This window comes from Zeus faber (genome assembly GCF_960531495.2).
Source record: "Zeus faber genome assembly, chromosome: 13".
Classification (NCBI taxonomy): domain Eukaryota; kingdom Metazoa; phylum Chordata; class Actinopteri; order Zeiformes; family Zeidae; genus Zeus; species Zeus faber.
Genome location: NC_137198.1, coordinates 7,295,541 through 7,316,984, shown reverse-complemented (window position 1 = coordinate 7,316,984; position 21,444 = coordinate 7,295,541). Strand labels below are relative to the sequence as shown.

General features: G+C 46.9%; 1 protein-coding gene across 1 annotated transcript in view; it reads right to left on the bottom strand.

The window, feature by feature from the left end:
• Positions 1–21,444, bottom strand: part of sptb (spectrin, beta, erythrocytic) — a 61,743-nt gene that overhangs the window by 38,499 nt on the left and 1,800 nt on the right. The window contains exons 2-4 of the mRNA XM_080012504.1: positions 18,155–18,418; positions 1,379–1,530; positions 986–1,159 (exon numbers count right to left, since the gene is read on the bottom strand). Coding sequence (XP_079868630.1) covers positions 986–1,159; positions 1,379–1,530; positions 18,155–18,302 — 474 coding nt within the window. The 5' untranslated portion in view covers positions 18,303–18,418. The remainder of the gene's footprint in view (positions 1–985; positions 1,160–1,378; positions 1,531–18,154; positions 18,419–21,444) is intronic.

The window sequence follows — 21,444 nt, the reverse complement described above, 5'->3', positions numbered from 1 at the left end:
AATTTGTAATACTATATTTAATAATAAATGAATAAATGAATATAAATGATATAAATTAATATTGATTTATTTAAGAAGACATATAAACAAGTATAATTTCAAATTGTATAAGACCATGGAGAGATTGATGCCATCACTCCATGCTATACTAAATAGCTAAAAATATTAATTTTGTGCACTTTATTGTAGATGGTGGATGCAGAGTTATGTCCCTAAAATTTGGTAGAAAAAGAGACAAACACCACAATCTACAATCTACAGAAATAAGTGAAGTAAATCTCAGCAGTGTGCAGTAATTCCTTGGCAAAAAAGAAATCTAATTGCACTCCCAAATTACAACAATTACGACTGTCGAGTGGGACTAAAACCTTCATAAGATCCCAGTATTGGACGCATCACAGTCAGCAAATTTGAGGTGGAATATTTACTTGGAAATAATTAATATCCCTGACAACCTCAGTCAATTGCCGCCAATCCCTACGTGTCTCAAGAATGTATTTGTCTAGTGCAAATAGGACTAAATTCTCATTTCAAAGAAAAAATTTCAGGACAGGTGTGCTTTGAATTTAAATTTCCCCCGGTGAGCAGTTCGCAGGTCTCTAATATAATGTTAGTGTAAATGAGCCCTTGGTTCAAATTCACTGTAAACAACTGTCCATCGGGCTCCATAGTTTACCTAAACTCTAAAACAAGGGTCAATATTTACCTAAATTTTCAACCAGGCATCCATAGTTTACCTAAACTTTAAAACAACGGTCCATATTTACCTACATTTTCAAACACGGGTCTATAGTTTACCTAAACTTTAAAAGAAGGATCCCTACTTACCGAAACTTCGATTAAAACGGGGGTCCATATTTTACTTATACTCTAAAACGAGGGTCCGTATTTACCTTAACTTTTCAACGGGGGTCCATAGTTTACCAACATTTGAAAACGAGGATCCATGTTTTACATACATTTTTTACGGTGGTCCATGTCTTACCTGGAAACGCAGGATGATGGTCCAGATGAGGCCGAGGATGAGGCGGTGGTTGCCGTCGACGATGTCGTGGGATCCCATGTTCTCCAGGTGGACACGCTGCTCCTTGAGGAACTGCAGCGCCTTGTCCACGTTTTCCAGACAGTGGATCCGCATACGACCCCTGGTGGGCTTCGGCTGGGTGGGGTGGGGCAAAGAGAGAGAGAGAGAGAGAGATGCTTAGCACCAGGGCTTTTTGTTTCACATGGCTTATTCCATTGGGGGCTCTTCATGATCTCGTCCAGGGCACCAAATGAGCCAGGACTGCCACTGTGCACAAACACGCACGCACGCACGCACGCACGCACGCACGCACGCACGCACGCACGCACGCACGCACCACAACCGTACACGTACCAGCTTCTCCCCCGACAGGACCTCCAGCAGCTTGATGAGCATACGGCCGTCTCGAAGGTCCAGGTAAAGGTCTGAGATGCGGCAGCCGACTCGGGAGAGGATGGAGTTGACCCACTTAGTGAAGGTCTTCTTCTGCACCGCCTCGCGCTCATCTGACAAAAAAATAAAAATAAAATAGAAAATACATTTTAAAAATGACATTGAGGGTTCCTCTCGTGCCAAGGAGCCTTCAGAATGAGCTCCAACGATCCCCAGACCCTACACTTGAAATAAGTTTGGTGAAGCTGCGTTCAGCTCAGTGTTCCATCGATGCTGAAAGAAGCTAAAAGTGAGCAAAAATAGATCCTAAATGTTCCTGTTTGATAGATTATAAATAATAGATTTTTTTTTTCCATATCATATGTTGTTTTATTTGCCTTTGTTTGTATTTTTTTAATCTCACGTAAAGCACATTAAACATTATAAACATTGCACATTATAAAATTGTATAAGATTCTCATGTCTTGTGAGAGATTCATGTAGAAACTATCAAATGGGATCCTTAATATGAAGAGACCTGCATTTGTACAAATATGAGCTACATGGTTCTAGTATTACTTGGTAAATATGAGTGCTTTGTGTTTCTTTAACTGAAAATGTGAAAGATTGTCGCTGTCGGCCCCCACCTTGAAGATCACCGGCATCTAGACAAATTAAAAAATGGAATATAGAGGAATGGAAAAAATTTAATAATTGAAAAATTGAAGAAGGAAAAATAAAGTAATAGAATATAGAAAAATGGAAAAATTTAAGATTGAAAAATGGAATAACGGAATAATGGAATAATGGCATATAGAAAATGGAAACATTTAATCTGGAAAAATGGAAAAAATAATAGAATGGAATATAGAAATGGAATATAGAAATAATGGAATATAAATATCTTCAATGTGGTTCCTGGACAGGGTGTGTCATGGTATCAAAACTGTTTGTGATGACCTCAACTGAATATGAAACTAAATATTGATTTTTGACATTGACGACGCCCATTTCCAGTCCGCAGCAACCTCATGGCGCCTTGCAGTGGAAAAAGACGTTTCCCGCAAGACTTTAAAACAAATATTTTACCAATTATTATTCACAAAATAAATGTAAGGTGAGATTTCGTACAATTTGATGTCTGAAAAAAAAAAATGCCTGTTATCATCAAACCACAAACTGTATGTGAATGCATGTAAATATGTCAAATACAAGTTAACAACTAAAACACCCCAGCTCTGGGTGGGCTTGTGTGCCTGTGTCAGGAGCGCAGAGGAACTTTGGGAGCGCCAGTTGAGACGCTTCGCCGGGTCGGGGCTCAGGACTCACCCTGTAAATCCTCCTCCGCGGCGAAAACAAACAAATTTCAGGGCACGGCACGGGAACACCGACCAGAAAACAAATGATAACCAGCGGAGAAGCAGGAGATGTGCGGGGATGTGGCTGTTCAGCCTGCCACACGCCACCCGGCTGGCGCTTTAAGGGCCCTCCATCACAGAGACACAGGCAGAGATGTTGCATAGGCACCAGCTTATTGTGGAGAGTGGCACCATGTAACAAGCCGGGAGCAGGTGGACACATGTCATGACAGAGGCTCTCGCCTGTGTGTGTGCATGGGGATGGGTGGGTTAGGATTTACCGGTTGCTCGTCGATTGCTTTGATTTCGGGGCGGCACCCCGGGGGGCGCAGACGACGGCACCTGTGATGCCCCTGCGACTGGCGTGCCAGATCAGTGTGTTTGTTTGTTTTTAACGTCTCCCTGTGGGACGAAGCAAGTGCGTATGGAACGATGTGGAAACCGTGCGTAATGGGGGACACTTCCCCGGTGACTCTCTCACCCCCGTGAACCAGGCCGGGCGGTTCCAAATGATGTTCAGCCCTTTTCTCCAGGTGGGAGCGCAGATGGTTTATCGCCTGGCGGTCGCTCCGTTTGACCTCCCCTGTTCCCAGCTCCCAGCTCCAAGCTTGATGAGATATCGATGCCAAGAAGCGTCTCTGACTGTTCCCCAGTCAAGCTCTGCTCCGGCACTCTGTTTGATTAGCTGATTTCTCTGTTTTATTTTGGAGGGGTTTTTTTAGCGTGCCCCGGGCAAATTGTCTGCCTTTGTTGGTTTGCTGGCGCCGTTGTTCTCCACTGATTTATGGACGAAGAAAGCTCCGTATTGGGAGGTTCAATCTGGTTCGTTCTGTTGTTCATCTACATTATATGTGCTTCAGTCCTAGACCTCTCCATTTTTCCGGCCTCAGTCCAAAATAATGGGAAAATGACCTCGTGCTCTGTCGTCTCCATCTGCGACTCCAGTGCATGGATCTGGGTGTTGAGGAGAAATATGCCGAGCGGAAAGGCCCCATGATGGATTAAGGATTAAAAATAATAATAATAATCTCCAAGCAGAAGGTAATATGAAGGTCTTTATTCCAAAACACTTTGCATTTATCCTGGTCTTGGTCTTTCAATCTAAATTCAATAACAAATATTTTGTATTTACTATTTACCTTCTCTTAAAGGTCATAAAGCATGAGACCAGGCATCTCAAATTGATGGTGCCAACTGAACTTAACAACTGACACGTGTTTTTAAAATCTAGGTCCCCATGTTCCGTCTTGGGAGCAACCCATCGGGTTTCCCCACGGTCATTTACGTCATGGGGGAAATGCATGCTGGGATATCTGGGTCAGTCCAGTCAGCGGAGCGTCATCAATATTTCGTGTGGACGGAGATGCGAGAACACGACAGGGAATTTGATGTCTCCTCTGCATTAAAAGTGGAGTTTAGGGAAGGGAACTCGGGAGTTTGAACGATGACGTCGAGAGCACAGATATTTAATAAGGTTTAAGGTTGACTTGATACACGGAGCATGTTTCATAGGCCAAGAACAAAGTTTTCTTTCTCGGAGGGTGAATGTCTCCATTTAGAATAAAACTGCCCAGATACATGCATCCAAAGTATATTACAGGAATATGGGACAAGCAGAGCAGCACAATTCCCAGAACACAGCCTAGTTCAAGACTCGCGGACGAATCCTTCAATTTGAACAAATCTTTTAAATGACTCGGAGTCGTGAGTCACTCCGGCAAAAAAACAAACAAAAAAAAACCCTGTAAGTGCAGTCAAAGGATTCCTGAGGATTAAACGAATGTGGAAACAAGGTCAAGGCATTTGGCATCATTCGTATTGAATGTGACTGATTAACACTTTGCTTTTCCTAAATACATCATTTTGACAGAATTAGATCATTCATGTGAGAAATACATTCACGACTCAGACGCGAACCGACTCTTCCGACTCGTTGCGTCGACTGAATCAAACAAACAGAGTTTGTCGGACAAATTGAATAAATTTTTGTGCCAAATCACTCGTAAAGAGCCGGATCTCAAAACTTTTCATCAACAACACACACACACACACACACACACGCACACGCACACACACAGGCGTCGTCTCCATACGCTGCCTGCTTCTTTAGGGTCTGGGTTTACAAGCACGCACACGCACACACACACACACACACACACACACACACACGTATAACTCAAAGTAATTTCATGAAATATTAACCCCGTCCCCCCCAACAGCGTCCCCGTCTTGTTCCGCGCGTCTCCGTGTGTGTTGCCCCGTCGGAGCCTCGTTCCTCCTGATCCCGAACCTGAACGACTGCAGCTATAAATGATTCAGCCCCCGAGGCTGATGGGAAAACAGGCTGGGAACAGGCAGAGAAGGAGAGAGAGAGGAGGGGGGGGGGGGGGGAGAGAGAGAAATAAATGGAGAAAAGGACGGGGAAGAAAGAGAAAGGTGGAGAAACCGTGAAAAGAAAGAGGGAGAGAGAGGGGGGGGGTGAGAGAGAAGAGAAAGCGTGGCGCCTGGACGGAGAGAAGAAATAGAAAAAAACAAACAGATGAGGTTGGATGAGGAAAGAGGGTGGGAGGGAGGAAGTGGAAGTTAAATATGAAAAGGACACAGAAGAAAGATAGAGAAGCCGTAAAAGAAAGAGTGAGGAAACCAGTAATAGGAAGAGAAGGAGAGAGAGAGTGATAGATAGATAGATAGATAGATAGATAGATAGATAGATAGATAGATATGATATAAAGTATATACAGTATATACAGTATATACAGTGTGGTGTGGACTTTGGAGTGGTGTGGAATATGCTGCCCTCCCTCTGACACCCACAGTGAGACGATGATCTTGGACGATCAAACCAATTTAACAGCTGGAGCTGGCCAAGAGAGCAGACACAGCCATCTCTCTGGCCTTTGTCTCCTGAACCCAAACCCTTGCTGTTCATTCAGCCAAAATGGCTGGATCGCCTGAACTCTTTTTCCCAAGGAAGGAGATCGGACTGAAAATGTGTCTTAATCAATGTGTGACCACTTGAACATTTTTCCTTCGGTGGTTGTGCAAAGAACAATACATCACTTTGGGAGATGTATAATGACAAAGGTATACGTTGGTGTTACTCCAAACCCAGATTTAAAACTTATACAACACATTCATCCTCTCGCATTTCAAAGATTCATTGCGTGTGCAATTTTATCCGTGCAGTTAACAGACTTGATGTGTACAATTTTTCTTCTTGCATCCCACAATTGTAATTTTCGTATGTGTTTATGTTCTTGCATTCCAAAGATTTAATTACTTTTGTAATGTTGCCTCCTGCATTTCAGAGATCTATTTACATGTGATTTTGTATTCTTTTTATTTTCAAGTTTTACTTGACAAACACAAATTGAATAGCGATATTAAGGGTTGAATGAGACGGATCGTAAGAATACACAGTAGAAAAGCTAGAGAAAATTAGAAAACACCTACGTAGATAGGATTGTGAAAACACCACAAAGAAAGGGGAATGCCCCTTCCCAACAGCGGGTTGACGCCAAAGTCTTGCGACAACTACGCCGACCCACGGCCGTCGGGGGAGGTCTCTTCCGGTTCCGCCCACTCGGAGGGTATAAAAACCCCGGAACAGAACCGTTCGTAAGTTCCTTTGCTCCCAAGGATCTCTCTCTCTCTCTCACGACCGTGACTCTTACCTGAAGGGACCTCCCTTCCATCTACCTGGCGAGATGGCAAATCTACCTGTCTTCCTCTTTGTTCTCTTAAAACCAGTTTTCCAAACCGTGATGGAGCCGCGTCACAGAGACCCTCAGGCACACATCGTACCTTCAAAGCTTTTCCCCCTTTTTCCTCCCCTAGAACCTGATTGGAGGAACCACCGCTTAAAGATCCCTCCTTCCGGCTTGTATAACCCCTTTGGAACAAGTGACTTTTTACTGCGTCGGACAAACGCACCTGATCTCCCCGAAGTTGCCGACGCGCCACCAAACCACCACGCGACAAGCCCGGAATAACCCCTGCTGAGCGCGGCAGCGGCACCTCACCGTTCCAGGACCCAACCAGGCGGAAAGATCCGCGGCCCTCCTCGCCGTTCCCGCCCAGACTCGAGAATCCCGAGCGTATCCGGTGACAAAGGCGAACGACTCATCGGAGCCGATTTGCCGATGCAGACGAAGGCGAACCCGGTGAGCCCCAGAACTACGGTAAAACATGGCAAAGTGATGTTGGGATGCCACGGCGATAATCTCTTTATTCTATAATTCCATTTAGAATACGTAGTTGCGCTTCAGAGTGCATTTACGTACGATCCCTCTCAGTCAATCGCTCCCTCTTTTCATAGCAGCCACCGTTTCATTTTCCAGGTGTGTGTTTCTGTCTTAACGTGATATAAATTACCTTTTTTTTTTTCAGACTTATCTAATTATAAGGGAAGGAATCTCTGTCAGTCCAGTCTCTGTCTGTCTGTCTGTCCAATCTCTGTCTGTCTGTCCAACCTCTGTCTATCTGTCCAAGCGCTGTCTGTTCATCTGTCTGTTTGTCCAATCTCTGTCTGTCTGTATATGTATGTATGTATGTATGTATGTATGTATGTATGTATGTATGTATGTATGTATGTATGTATGTATGTGTGTATGTGTGTATGTATTTATGTCCTTTGATTATCTCTACAACCGTTCATCTGATCTACTTCACACTTGGTGGGTGTATTCAGGGCTTCATTTGTGCCTTATCCTGCTGGAACATGTTCCCGGGACCTCCCAGACGGGGACCGGCACCTATTTTATTGGATCGGGCACCTCCGAACAAGCTGTGGAGCTGTGGCAAACATGTGCGTGTGGACCGGTACCGAACGAAACCGTGCGTAACGGGGACACTTTCTCTGGGACTCTCTGCCCGATCACACCCTCTCCATGCGTAATGCGCGGAAAATAATCTTAACGAGTCTTCGAGTTGTGCCCCGTCCCCAAACTGTTTCAAGTTGTTTTATTTAAAGGAACAGGCTGTGTCCATGTCCGGACGTGGAAGATTCACATATACATATAAAAATAAATAAAAATAGATTTACGATTCCCCTTATTTATAAGTCCGCATTTAAATGTTATCCCTGTACATTTTGTAAGCTGCTCGTCGACTTTCAATGGGCAGGCCTATTATTTTTTATTTACGTTTCCTAATTGGACAAAGCAAAAAAAGCCCTGTGCGCGCTGTGCCGCGTCACGCATGGCAGCCTTAGTGCGTTCCGCGCATACGTTCCGTGACTTTTATTTCTCCCTTAAACCCACCAGATCGGCAACCTCTGTGTGTCCTGGCACCTCCTGATTTACAAATTAAGCACTGGGTGTATTGCTGGGGACCCAAGCGTGCAGTGTCAAATTTGGTGCAATTTGGACACACGACACGTGTAATTTATAAAACAGCGAACAGCGAGTCGCTCAGCGGGGCGGAACTTCAGGGCTGCAACTGAGTCACTTACGTGCGCAGCGCGGCCCCGATATGTAGTCGGTGTGTTTTTTTTGTGTTTGCCCGGTGTTTTGTAATCCCGTGAGGGCGAGTCGCTGTGACTTGGGTGTGTATTTTTCCAGTGAGAAAGGACGTATTTCCCTGGCGTGTTTCACTGCGAGATGCCACAACTTTCATGAGTGCAACCCGTACGCGCAGCAGTTCAGGTCAGAGTGTGACGTTTTTAAAATGCTAATCATCTGTAGAAACGCACCAATCCCCACCATGACAAATTCTTAATCAAAATCAAATAAAAGTATGAAAATAACCTTATGAAGTTATATTTCCATATGGCTTCCGAAGGTGCCTGTACGTGGCATGGAGCACAGATAGAAGCTACATGGAGCGAGAGCCGGGCTAGAAATGCGTGACAAATGCTTCCTGAGTTATTTGGGGTGCAGCATCGAGAGCATGTGCTGAGCCCCGACCGGGTCACTCTGCTTAAATAAACTTTAAATGAACGCCTTTTAAAAAAAAACAACCCATTGAATCTCCTTTTTTAAAACAAGAAGCACACAATATACATTTTTATATGCAACACCAAAAAATGGTTATTCAGGGTTTCACTGACTCTTTTTGAAAAAACATTTTTAAATTCAATTTTAAAAAAGCATAACAGACTAGAAAACAGGATGTTACGCTGCTTCCTAAAACTAATGTCATTTTTTAACCAATCTTCGACTTGAGGAAACATATGCCTTCTGGCTGTGAGAGAACTGTAACACGATGAATCTCCTTTTTGAAAAAAAACAAAACAAAAAAAACAAACCAAAAAAAAACAACCAAGAAGCTGACAATATAATCACAGTTTAAATCGAGATTTTATGGAAAAAAAAAAAAAAACAACAAAAAAAAAACATTAACAGACTAGAAAGAGGAGGCCGAGCCGCTTCCTACTGGCAACCTGCTGTAGCCAAAGTTGCACTTTGGATGTACTGTGGCAATTGCAAAAATCAATTTTTAATAAAATATGAAATTGCTGTTTCTTAAAAAAATAAAAGTTTCAAAAATACACCTCGACACGTGGGAGCGTGTTTTACAGCTATAGACTTTTCCCCACTGGCCAGAGTGAGAAGCTGCAGCAGAGTGGTAAGTTCCCAGTTGGCGTTCCATCTCCAAACGCAAACACGGTTCTGTTGTACAATATGGAAAAGAAAGACACTGTTTACGGTGATGCTGATGCTCAGGGACGGTTCGGGAAGCGTGGGAGAGGTAGAGAGTTGTGCTGTTTTGGGGGGAGAGTTCTACGTCCCACTCAGCCTTCTCCACTGATGAGCATAACCTGCGCACAACAACACCCTCATGTACACACCCCACTAAACTAAACTTCATAAATCAAACCTGGTTCATCCTGAGTCAGCAGTATCTAAAGCATGGAATACATTTTTCTATTCCATGTATTTATCAGCGGTCCACGGCCAATTTTAGTTTTCTGAATTGGTTCTCTTCTCGCGGTAGAGGGAGCAACACATTATAACAGAGTCAGAGTTATTTATGAACAATGCTCGTGTGGATTTTTTTTTTTACCAATCTTTGACCGTTAGAAAACATATGCCTCAAAGCGCCCGAGGCCTAGCAACACCCCCTGGTGACCCCCTTTCGAGGGTCTGGCCAACAACGGCTTGGGAAACACTGTCTCAGATGGAATCAACGGCAGTCGTGAAGGAGAGGGAACAGGGACACTTGTGTCTGTTTATCACAATCTTCTACAGTGGACACCTTACTCTCTGCTTCGTGTGTTGCTTTAAGCAGCTGCCACTCTTGTTCCGATCGGAGTAAATGTTAAAAACGGCGGACACAGCCATGGGTTGCGAATCAGGGTGGACAGAAATCCTACCTTATCTCAGCTTAGGAAGATGAACTGTATTTTAGAATTTGACTCTTACAGAAACGTCCTAATATCCTAAGGTAGCACTGAACCAGTCCTAAAGTCAAAAATTATTCTGCTGGGTCTGGGTGAAGAAAGGGAACGCACAAATGTAATGACACACTTTCCTACTGCACCGAAAACCCGGTAACACCCACTAACATCCGGCATTTGTAACCAGTGGGAAAGTAAAAACCCTGGTTTCAGGTCAAATGGCCCTGCAACAGCCACGTTTTTTTATCGGCTCCCCCGCCGATCGGCTCTGATGTGAACAGGACGCCGGGTCGACGCTCCACGGGGAGCACAGCGGAGAACCCCCACGTTCCCCGGCCGGGCTCCAAGCCACCCCAGCACCGCCCCGCCGCCGAGGGACCGCAGCGCGCACCGGCAGCATGGATACTCCATGCTGCTTCTACTGTAGTGCTGGGGCGTTCGCAAACGATTGGCATTTGGATTGCAGGTCAACGTCGCCGCCACTATCGGAACGGGCAAGACTGGCCTGTGTAAACAAATACAAATACATAGATCATAAACCCTTGAATATAAAAATGACTGAGAAATGCTCACGTTTAGTGCTTTTTATCCAATGCACAGAAGTCAATGCGCATGCCCTCGGATGCAGAGGGATGCAGTCACACAAAATGGATCAGTTTTTCAAACAAAAAGGTGATGTGGGAGACAACCCAGAGGAAATATGACCCTGAATATATTAAATTTGGATTCATAATGGCAGGCAGTGATGCTGAGCCAAAAGCACAGTGTGTCGAATGTTGTGAAATCCTGTCAAATGAGGCGCTAAAACCATCCATCGACTTGATCTCATTATTTCCCATAAGCAAGCCCAAGTGTCTCACTGAGGGTAAGCAGAATATTTATTTTGGTCATTACAGCTGACAGTGGCATAACACATATTTCCAGCCCAGTTTATTATTTTCTCCTTTGTTGTCATGTTGTGTTTTATTTCTCATATATTTGGGAAGGTGCTCCTCTGAATGTTTTTTAACAATCAAAAGTGGGACTTAAGTTACAAGAGGTTGAGAACACCTGATTTATGATATACAAAAATAGTAAAGAAAAGATAGGAGGTAAAGGATAAGATAGGATTCAGCGTTGATGCAGAGTTAAGCATTTGCTTCTGTAACAGCAAAATTGGATTTTTCCTACTGAGGTGTCTGGAAGGTTTGCAGTGAATAAGTCACTGAGCTCCCAAAGCTGAGATATAGTGCGGGAATAATAGCAATGTATGTTACTATTAGATTTATTGCTTCTATGTCATACGGAGAATGAAAATAACAACGGGTCTATTCAGAGGCCCTATGGGAGAGGAATTTTGTTGATTCTTCCATCCTGGCCAGAGGAGGAAATGTTTAGATTTATAGCAAGACAGAGGCTGAGCGAGCACCTATGGGTTGGAACTAGATGTGGTATGTTATCTCTGTACAGCTTTAAAAGCGAGTGCCGAGTGCTGCTTGGGAGAGATTCCACCCGGCTCGGGTCTCTCCTGGAAGTCCTAGGCAAGTCTGGTTTGATGCTGATTTGTGTAATAAAACTATTATTTTCATCATGTCAGCGTCAGCGGTCACTCCTACATTCATCAACACATCACATTCATCAAGAAACTACACTATCTTTGAAACACAACTTCCCCCTGTGTTTTATTCCCCCATGACCAGCACCTGGACTCCTGCCTCCCTCTCTGGACGGCCTGGTATCAGCGGGTGGAGAACTAAACTCTCCTGTGTTCCACACGCTCTCCACTTAGTGATCTCCCATCCGCTCTTTGACTCCAGCGACAGCCCCCATCACTTATTCATGCTGATGGATTTTCCCTGTATACCGCCACATCCACTTTTCCCATAGTCAGCTTTTACTGGACAGGGTTCCAGTGGTCCCAGTGGAACCAGAGCACCACCCCACCGCCCACCATCACCACCACCCAGTCTGAGTCATGGCAGAGCCGTGGTTACAGTGCAACGGCCTACCGGAGAGACACTGATCCTTGGTTAGAGGCCCAGTCCAACCGTCTGCCAGTCCAACAGTCTACCATTCTACCAGTCTACCAGTCCGCCACTCTACCAGTCTACCAGTCCACCAGTTCAACTCTCTGTCCACCAGTCCACCGGTCCACCAGTCTACCAGTCCACCACTCCACCAGTCTACCAAGCTACCAGTCGACCATACTATGAGTTTACCATTCTACTAGTCCGCCATTCTACCACTTTACGATTCTACCAGTCTACCAGTTCAACTCTCTGTCCACCAGTCCACCAGTCTTCCAGTCCACCACTCCACCAGTATACGAGTCTACCAGTCTACCATTGTACGAGTCTACCATTCTACCATTCTATCAGTCCACCAGTTCAACTCTCTGTGCACCTGTCTACCAGGCCACCAGTCCACCACATCACCAGTCCACCACTCTACCAGTCTACCATTCTACCAGTCTATCAGTCCACCACTTCAACTCTCTGTCCACCAGTCTACCAGTCTAATATTCAACCATTCTACCAGGCCACCACTCTACCAGTCCACCACTCTACCATTCCATCAGTTCAACTCTCTGTGCACCAGTCTACCAGGCCACCAGTCCATCACTCCACCACTCTACCAGGCTACCTGTCTACCAATCTACTGGTGAACCAGTCTGCCTGTCTACCAGTCATCCAGTCTATCGGTTGACTAGTGCACCAGCCCACCAGTCCACCAGTGTGGTGGTCACAATATCCACATTACTAACGATCGAGTCTCAGATATTTCCTGTGCGTAAATATCTCACGCCAGCGCAAAAAGTCATCCCCAAAATGTCAAGTTTGACATTGAGCTATTGTGATATTTACATCAGTCTATTGTTTCTGTCTGTAGTTGGAGCATTAACGCCAGCCCCCGAAACTCAAACTGCCTTTGTTTACAGAGTGATTTATCAGAGGGGAGTGGACGCGTCGGGAGTGAATCCAAAAATCTATAAAGCCGAGCTCCTTCTCCGTCTGAACATTATGGCGTAGCGTCAAAGTGCCACGTTGACATTGTTTACATTAACATTAACATTAATATGTTGTTGAAGGAGAATAATGTGTGTACTGTGTTGGGTACACACTACACTACAACAACACAATAAAAACGTTATGCAAACAAAACCCGGTGTTGATATTGTGTTGACAGTATTTTGCTTCATGGGATATTAGGAAAGTTGATGATTTGAAGACCTCACAAGCTGCAAAAAAAAACAAAAAAAACGAGCAGAAAAAAAAGGAGACTTAATATTCTGTGCAGATGAAAAGTGTCTGAAATAGATCAAACGGTGACGGACAAACGGTCGACTTGGAACGCCAGAGAGCATTTTGAATTCTGAAGTTGCGATCAGGAGACGGGCGCGGGGGCTGAGCGGTGAAAGCCCATTGCTGTTGGGGAACACGAGGTTTTCCCTCCTTCTCCATCGCTCCATCGCTCCATCTCCTCCTCCGCCCTGCGACGTTGTTCTGCCGCCGCCGTCGTGACTGATGCAGGTAAAGGCCGTCCTTGACGAATCCAAAACGAAGCAAGGGGTTTATACCGGTATAAATAACGCCGCGCGGGTCGGCCGCTGGAAGGTCAATACGCTCCTCGGAGCCGACTTCCCCACATATCACTTACTGCAGCTCGGCTCCCTTTAGAATCAGTCGATACTGGAAATCTACCAGAGCGAGGAAAAAAGAAAGTCGTAAGTTTCCCCTTCTTCTCCTTCTCCTCCTCCTCTTCCTCGCTGGCATTCTCTCCGCTTTCCCTCCTCTCACTAATGCACTCCCGTCATCAGGGAGTTGGATCGCATGGTTGCAAGCAAAACAAAAATCCATAGTGACAGACAGCCTCCTCCCTTAAAACACACAACCGGAAGACAGGTCCCAAAAAACCTGGATTGCTGTACATTTTTGGGACGGGGCCGCACTAAAAAGGTTTACTAAGATGGATAAATAAGCCACTAATGCGCTCATATGTTTCAGAAGTGGACACGGGCTGAATACGTAACAAAATGAATCGGATCGACCCCTTGCATTCTAAAGCAGTGGTCCGCACGGACGGTCCGGGGACGCCCGGGGGGTCCTTCGAGAGGTTCCCTGGCAAAACGATTAATGGTGAAACTTGTGACTTGAAACTCATTATTTAATTCACGAGACCTTTGGATGAGGCGCAATATTGACTGTTGTGAGCCTATTTCCACTGTTATCTCCCTAACTATAGTATAGACAGGTGTGGAAGTTGAGACCAAATCGCAATGAACAATAAAACTCTTCTCGGATTGGGGGATTCATTTAATATTGAAATCGTATTCAATGAAATGGGGGGTCCGTGGCCTAATATGTGTCAAACTGAGGGTCCTTGATGTGAACAAGGATGAGAACCACTGCTCTGAAGAACACGGAGCTTGTTTTAAAGTACTCACTAGCTAGAGACGGGTGGTGGTGGTGGTGGTGGTGGTGGTCGGAGCTGAGGAGCGGAGGCGGGAGGAGGGGCATCACAACCTTTTTAGGACTCGGCTTTATGAAATATTCACAGCCAAGTCGGCGAACAATTGGGGCATAGCCTCGGCTTCCGGAAAATAAATAAATGAACGCGACCCCATACATTTAATAGACGGGAGGCTGCTGCCGCCATGGAAGCACGGCAACTTCCTTTCCCCCCGCCACAGTGAACTGATCCTTCACACGCCCGTATAACAGCCAAGCCATGTCACCTGCCTCCCCCGGCCCCCTCCACCAAGTTCTCACCTGATACACAGGTTTGGGGAAAGGGGAGGGAGGGGGATGCTGGGAAAAAAGGCGAGACGTCTCTCTGCTGTGAGGTGAGGTGGGAGAGGATTAACACTTTGGCTGTCTGAGAAACACACACACACACACACACACACACACACACACACACACACACACACACACACACACACACAAACACACACACACACACGCACGCACGCACACACGCGCACCCATCCCGCCTCCATGACAGCCCCCGCCCTCGCCGTCCAGACCTTGTACCTTGCAGCTGCCGGAAGCGTCCGTCCAGGATGGAGTTGAAGCAGATGTTGGAGGTGCTGAAGCTCAGCCAGCGCGCCCGCCTCATGCTCCTGGCCGAGGAGGAGGAGGAGGAGGCGGCGGCGGAGGAGGTGGTGGTGGTGGAGGTGGAGTGGGGGTGCGCCGGGGGAGGGTGGTGGCGCTGGGGAGCGGGCCGCGGACGCCTGGGGGTGCAGGACGAGAACGAGGAGGAGGTGGAGGAGGAGGGCGTCGGGGAAAGCAGGAGGTGGGGCGGCGGCGGCGGGGCAGCGAGGTGCAGGACGGTCCCGTTCTTCTCCAGGTGGTGTTCCGGCTCTGGCTGCCTGGTGCTTCGGCCCCCGTCCCCCTTCGCGGTCGCAGCAGCCGCCGCCGCCGCCGCCGCCCTCCTGGTGCCTCCCCGCTGGGCCCGGTGAACCGGTGGCGTGCTCTTACTTCGACTGGAACCTCCACCACCACCACCTCCAGATCCGCTGCTGCTCAGGGCGACCCGCACCGGGGCCTCCCTCTCTGCGGTGTAGGGCCGAGCGGCAGCCTCCTTGGTCCGCAGGGCCGCCGCCGCCACCTCCCTCGCCTCCCGGCCGCTGCCCTTCAGGCTGATCTTGACCTCCCTAACCCGGGGCTGGGTGATGGGGGCAGCGCGCAGCAGGCACGGGCTGCTCATCTTGACCCCGCCTGACGATCCACGCGCAGCCTGGGACTGGAGCTCGGCGTCTCCACGTCTCTCCTCCTCTCTCTCTCCCTTCTCTCTACTGTCCTCCTTTCCGGCTCCCCCTCGCGCTCACTCCTGTTCCCTCCCTCCTTCCGTCTTTCCCGCTCCCTCTCCCTCTCTCTCTCTCTCTCTCTCTCTCTCTCCTCTCAGTTCTCTCCACCTCTCTCCTTGCTGCTGTGGCGGCGGTGATGCTCCGGCAGCCTTCAGTTCGGCTCAGAGTGGTTTATCCGGAGCCCAAGCCATGCATACAATATGTCTCTGGCTCCACGCGTCCACGTGCACCCGACTCCCCCACAACACACCTCACCCCCTCCCTACACTCCCACGCGGATGTGACATCGCGGGACGAGGGGAGGGCGACGCCTGCGGGTGGCTTCCTCGTGCTTGTGTCGACCTCGAAGGACGCGCTCGCGCAGAGAGACTTGGAGCATCCGAGAGGAATGTGGTTCAACAGCACACTGGCTTGCATCCTGGCAAGCTCACGAGCTGTAAGTCAACACTGGATGTCAGAGCCTCTCTCTCTCTCTCTCTCTCTCTCTCTCTCTCTCTCTCTCTCTCTCTCTCTCTCTCTCTCTCTTCTCTCTCTCTCTCTCTCTCTCTCTCTCTCTCTCTCTCTCTCTCTCTCTCTCTCTCTCTCTCTCTCTCTCTCTCTCTCCCTCCCTCCCTCCCTCCCTCCCTCCCTCCCTCCCTCCCTCCCTCTCCCTCTCCCTCCCCCTCCCTCCCTCCCTCTGACAGGAAACTCTGATTGCATTACTGAAACATCAGTGGAGCAGCAACTCTAACAATACCGCAAGCACCCACATGAAAGCACTCCTCGCTTAAAGTGCCCGATACAGCATCGAGACACCTCCATAACCCTTTCCACTACCCAGAAGTTAATTTCCCACACGGTCTCATTTGTATTTTGGTATTTTACCCCGCCGCCAACGGGACGTTGCAGCGCTTCCGTCTGTCCCAGAAACACCGCTATTTAAAACCCCGCTCCACACACCCTGAAGGCCGCCGTCCCACAGGTGCGTCACGCCTTACGAGCTCAGCCAGACATCCCGGGGATTTGTGCTATGGGAGGCATACAGGCAGGGCAGCTGTCCAGATCGCTCTGACAGAGGGCATTCTGGGAATGCACAAGTGATCCCAGTGAGCTGCAAGGTTGGGGGGGGGGTTACGGGATGAGCGGGTGGAAATGTGGGAAGTGCACGCACGCACGCGCGCACGCACACACGCACACGCACACGCACACACACACACACACACACACACACACACACAGTGATCTCGGCGGAAGGTTTTGACAACCACAACATTGTAATACAATTATAGCTCATTAGCTCTGCCTTCCAACCAAAGTCAAAGACGCATCAGAGGCCGAACCACCGCAGGTTCATCCCAACACTGAGCTGCAGCGTTTCAGGACTCCAGACCAGGACTACGACTCCAGACCAGGACTACGACTCCAGACCAGGACTACGACTCCAGACCAGGACTACGACTCCAGACCAGGACTACGACTCCAGACCAGGACTACCACTCCAGACCAGGACTATGACTCCAGACCAGGACTACAACTCCAGTCCAGGACTACGACTAGATTCCAGGACTATGACTCCAGCCCTGGACTACGACTCCAGTCCGGAGTCGTAGTCCTGGACTACAACTCCAGTCCAGGACTATGACTGCAGTCCAGGACTACGACTTCAGTACAGGACTGCGACTGCAGTCCAGGACTATAACTCCAGTCCAGGAATATGACTCCAGTCCAGGACTGCGACTCCAGTCAGGACTACGACTCCAGTCCAGGACTACGACCCCACTATGATTTTAAGGACTCGTGACTGGACTTGGTCATGAGAAGTAATGACCCGGGCTTAGACATGTGCATCAACAGGGCCCCACAAACAATGGCCGCCAACCAGATTTGTGCGGTGTGGTTGCCCCGCTGTCGACCGCTTTTCAAATGTATCCTTATCCTGGCACATTGGTTCGCACTGTCCAAACAATTGACGATATCGAAATATGGATTTTCATTTTCATACTGTGGAATCGACATCGCTCAATTACAAAATCATGAAAATCACAAAAAACATTTTGCCGGCCTCGGCAACCAATAGCTGATGCGTAGTGGCCAACTCGGCAACCACCTCTGAAGAGTTAGTAACGTGGCCGTGATCAACCCCAACGCCGCACTCGGAAATCGAAGACAAGGACTCAAACACCGAGCCCGATGTAGCACCAATCTCATTCCCCTTTTCTCAACACACGCTTCATGAGCTCCGTGACACATAATAAATACCACTATTAACTGTTATCCAGTAAAGGTCTGCTCACCCGCCAGGGCCTTGATGCGCGAGCGCTCGAACAGCCGCACCGAGCTGTTGTCGTTGTCCAGCTCCTCGCCCGACAGCTCGAAGCGGGTGTTGACACGGCTGTACTGCTGCGTGATCTCGGCGTTGTCGAAATCCGTGGTGGACGTCATGGCGGCGGCGGCCACGGAGGACGGCGAGGGGCGAGGGCTCTGGGCGGATCGGAGGAACAGGCGACGGGAGGAAGTAGAGAGGGGGGTTGGTCGGGGGTCCCGAATACCGGCAGGGCCTGGAAGGAGAACATGGGGAGGGGAACAATGGTTTGTAGCTATTGTGGCAACCCAAATGAAATCAGTCCAGAAAAGTAGATATGGAGGTGATTAGGGCTGGATGATACTGACGATGTATTTTCTTAATACCTTGACATCGATAATATGATTTAATACACATTCGCTCACACGCTCCTTCAATGGGACCTATTGGGCAAAACTTTTTCAGAGCTGGTGCACGTGCATCACGTTGAGCTTCCGTAGAATCAGAACCCCGAAACTCGACAAACAAGTCTTTTAAAGGGAAGAGGCATTAATACCAACTGTCTGTGAAGAAACTGCAGACGGTGGAAATGTAAGTATTTCAAAAAAATGTGTGTGTTCCTTTCTAAAAAAAAGAAGAAAAGTAAATGAATGGAATTAAATGAAATTAGTCCTTGTAGATCTAAAATGTGTGAAGATTCAGCAACTGGATTGCTTATTTCTCGCCTAAGATTTGTTCAGAAATAGATTTTGTTGGACGGATGAAATCAGTGAAGGTTACGGTGTAACTACAACAGAACATGGAAGCCATGCTCAATCCCCATTGGCTCACAGAACTCCACCCACAAAAAACAGCCTGTTTTGGAACAGGATGGAATCAGAGGCATGTTAGAATGGCTAGAATGCATAACCTGAGTGGTATTTTCAGCAAAAAACAAAATTCAAAGACATGCTTTCAGGACCTTAGAGACCCGTATTAACTTATGTAAATAAGAAGCATAATATGTCCACTTTAAAGACAACATTCAACTATACAACAATATTTCGAACCATATTATAACCAAAAGTCGGCAGTTATCTAGTCACAATATCAATATTATAACGATATTATCGCCCAGTCCAGCGTTAAACTAGTGAAGAAATGAATTTGAGTTTTAAATTTAGTTCCTAAATTAGACCGCAAAAAGGCCATATAAATGGAAGTTCTGCTGAGATAGGAGAAATAATTTAATATGGATTTAATGTCACTTTACCGTCTCAGCAATGAGCAGAAATAAATCCGTCACCCAGACGCCTCCATTATTTATTACCACATCCTAATAAAATGAAATCATAAATGCCGGTCACATTAACACACTTTTCTTTTCATTTCAGCCAACATTGTAAAACACAAGCTCCATTTTGTCTGCAGCACGTCGGCCCAACCACCACCGCCACCGCTTGCGCAGTGTGTGTGTGTGTGTGTGTGTGTGTGTAAGTGGAATGGCTGCTGAAGGTTAGCCTCTCAGATAGCTCTATCTGGGCGCAGCATGCCTCCCTTATCACGCCGAGGGGGAGGGAGACCCCTTCTCAAACTGCACCCGCTCAAATGATGCCGCTCACGGAGTTTCAAACCGTGGAAACACACGTTGGTGACGTCAATTACAATTTGCGCGTGTGTCTGTTTTCCTGTACTTGTGAGGACTGGTCTCCGGGTATTTTTTTTGGTTTAGAAGTGCACCAGAAACATGGGTCCTCACTTATTAGGTGTGTATTTACTCGGTCCTCACTTTGATAGCAGTACAATTATGTGTGTGTGTGTGTGTGTGTGTGTGTGTGTGTGTGTGTGTGTGTGTGTGTGTGTGTGTGTGTGTGTGTGTGTGTAGGCGTGTGTGTATGTATGTGTAGGCGTGTGTGTCTGTGTGTGTTCCTATATTTGTGAGGACTGGTCTCAGAGTTCACTAATTTTTTTGGTTTAGAAGTGCACCAGGAACACAGGTCCGCACTTTTCAGGTGTATTTACTCGGTCCTCACTTTGCGCGTGTGTGTGTGTGTGTGTGACCGTAGTATAAAGGTACAATACAAATGACAACAGGCACAGTAGAGAGGCCTCATGTGGCGCTGCTCTGAAGTGCACACACTGAAAACTAAGCGCTATAACTCTAGTATAAAACAGAAATAAAAAAATCACTTTATATCTTGGGTTTGCCGTTGGAATAAATCAGCATCCTCAGCCTCACCACATCCGTCTGCTGGCTCCACATCAGAGCACAGACCGTGAGGATAATATTGTGCACCTCGACCAAAATATGCGCGAATACAGAGCGGTAACACCCCTCAGGTCTCCCTGCTCCTCCTCCTCCTCCTGCCGCTCCTCCTCCTCCTCCTCGTCCTCCTCCTCAGTATCAGGGACCTGCAGAGGGGTTCTTATCAGCTCCACCCACTCCCCTTATCACCTCATACACAACCTGGCTGCCAACCCACTACCACTCTGCTCCACACACACGCCACAAAAACCAGTACAAACGCTAAAAAATGTCTGTTCCCTGCAGCACGCCCTGGCTACCACGGACCCTTTTGAGAACTGGAAAACAAACTTGACATTTTGGTAAACGAGGAGGAATATCAAAAGAAAAAATGTATCTCTGAGGTGAAACCCACAATATCCCGGATGGTTTTCTACTGATATTTTAGTGAATAATTAAAAGTTACATTATAAAAAGGGATTATAACCAATGGGTGTGAGTGATGGTGAGAAAGAGGGTGCCCTTGAGCAGGTCACAAAACCACCCCCTTATTGCAAGTTGCTCTTGAGAAAGAGAAACAAGAAGGAAATTATTAAAATAAGAGTAATTTGTTGTTGCAAAACATCTGCTGTAACTTCCATGTGTACGTCTCGTCTTTCGCTTATTTTTCTCTCTCTCTATTTAAATGAACGGAACAGGTTTATGGTAGGCAATTATGGATTATTTTTTCTTAGTCATTCTTGGCAAAACATTTTTTAAATACATCAAAGAAGAACAAATTTTTCTTAAAATATAATTTCACTTAAATTTACAAACAATGAAATGGAATATGTCTGGCCAGGCATATTATCACCGTGTATATGGTAGTAGAGTGGTATGAGACAACTCATTAAACACCATTATAAATAAAATAGACAATAATATGGAATACATTTTTATCAACTATAAATAATTTTAAAAATTCAAACTAATCTCATTTAATTAATTAAAAATAATATAATTCATTAATTCAATACCCCCTTGCTTTTATTTATATAACAGGAGGCTGCTTAAAGTGG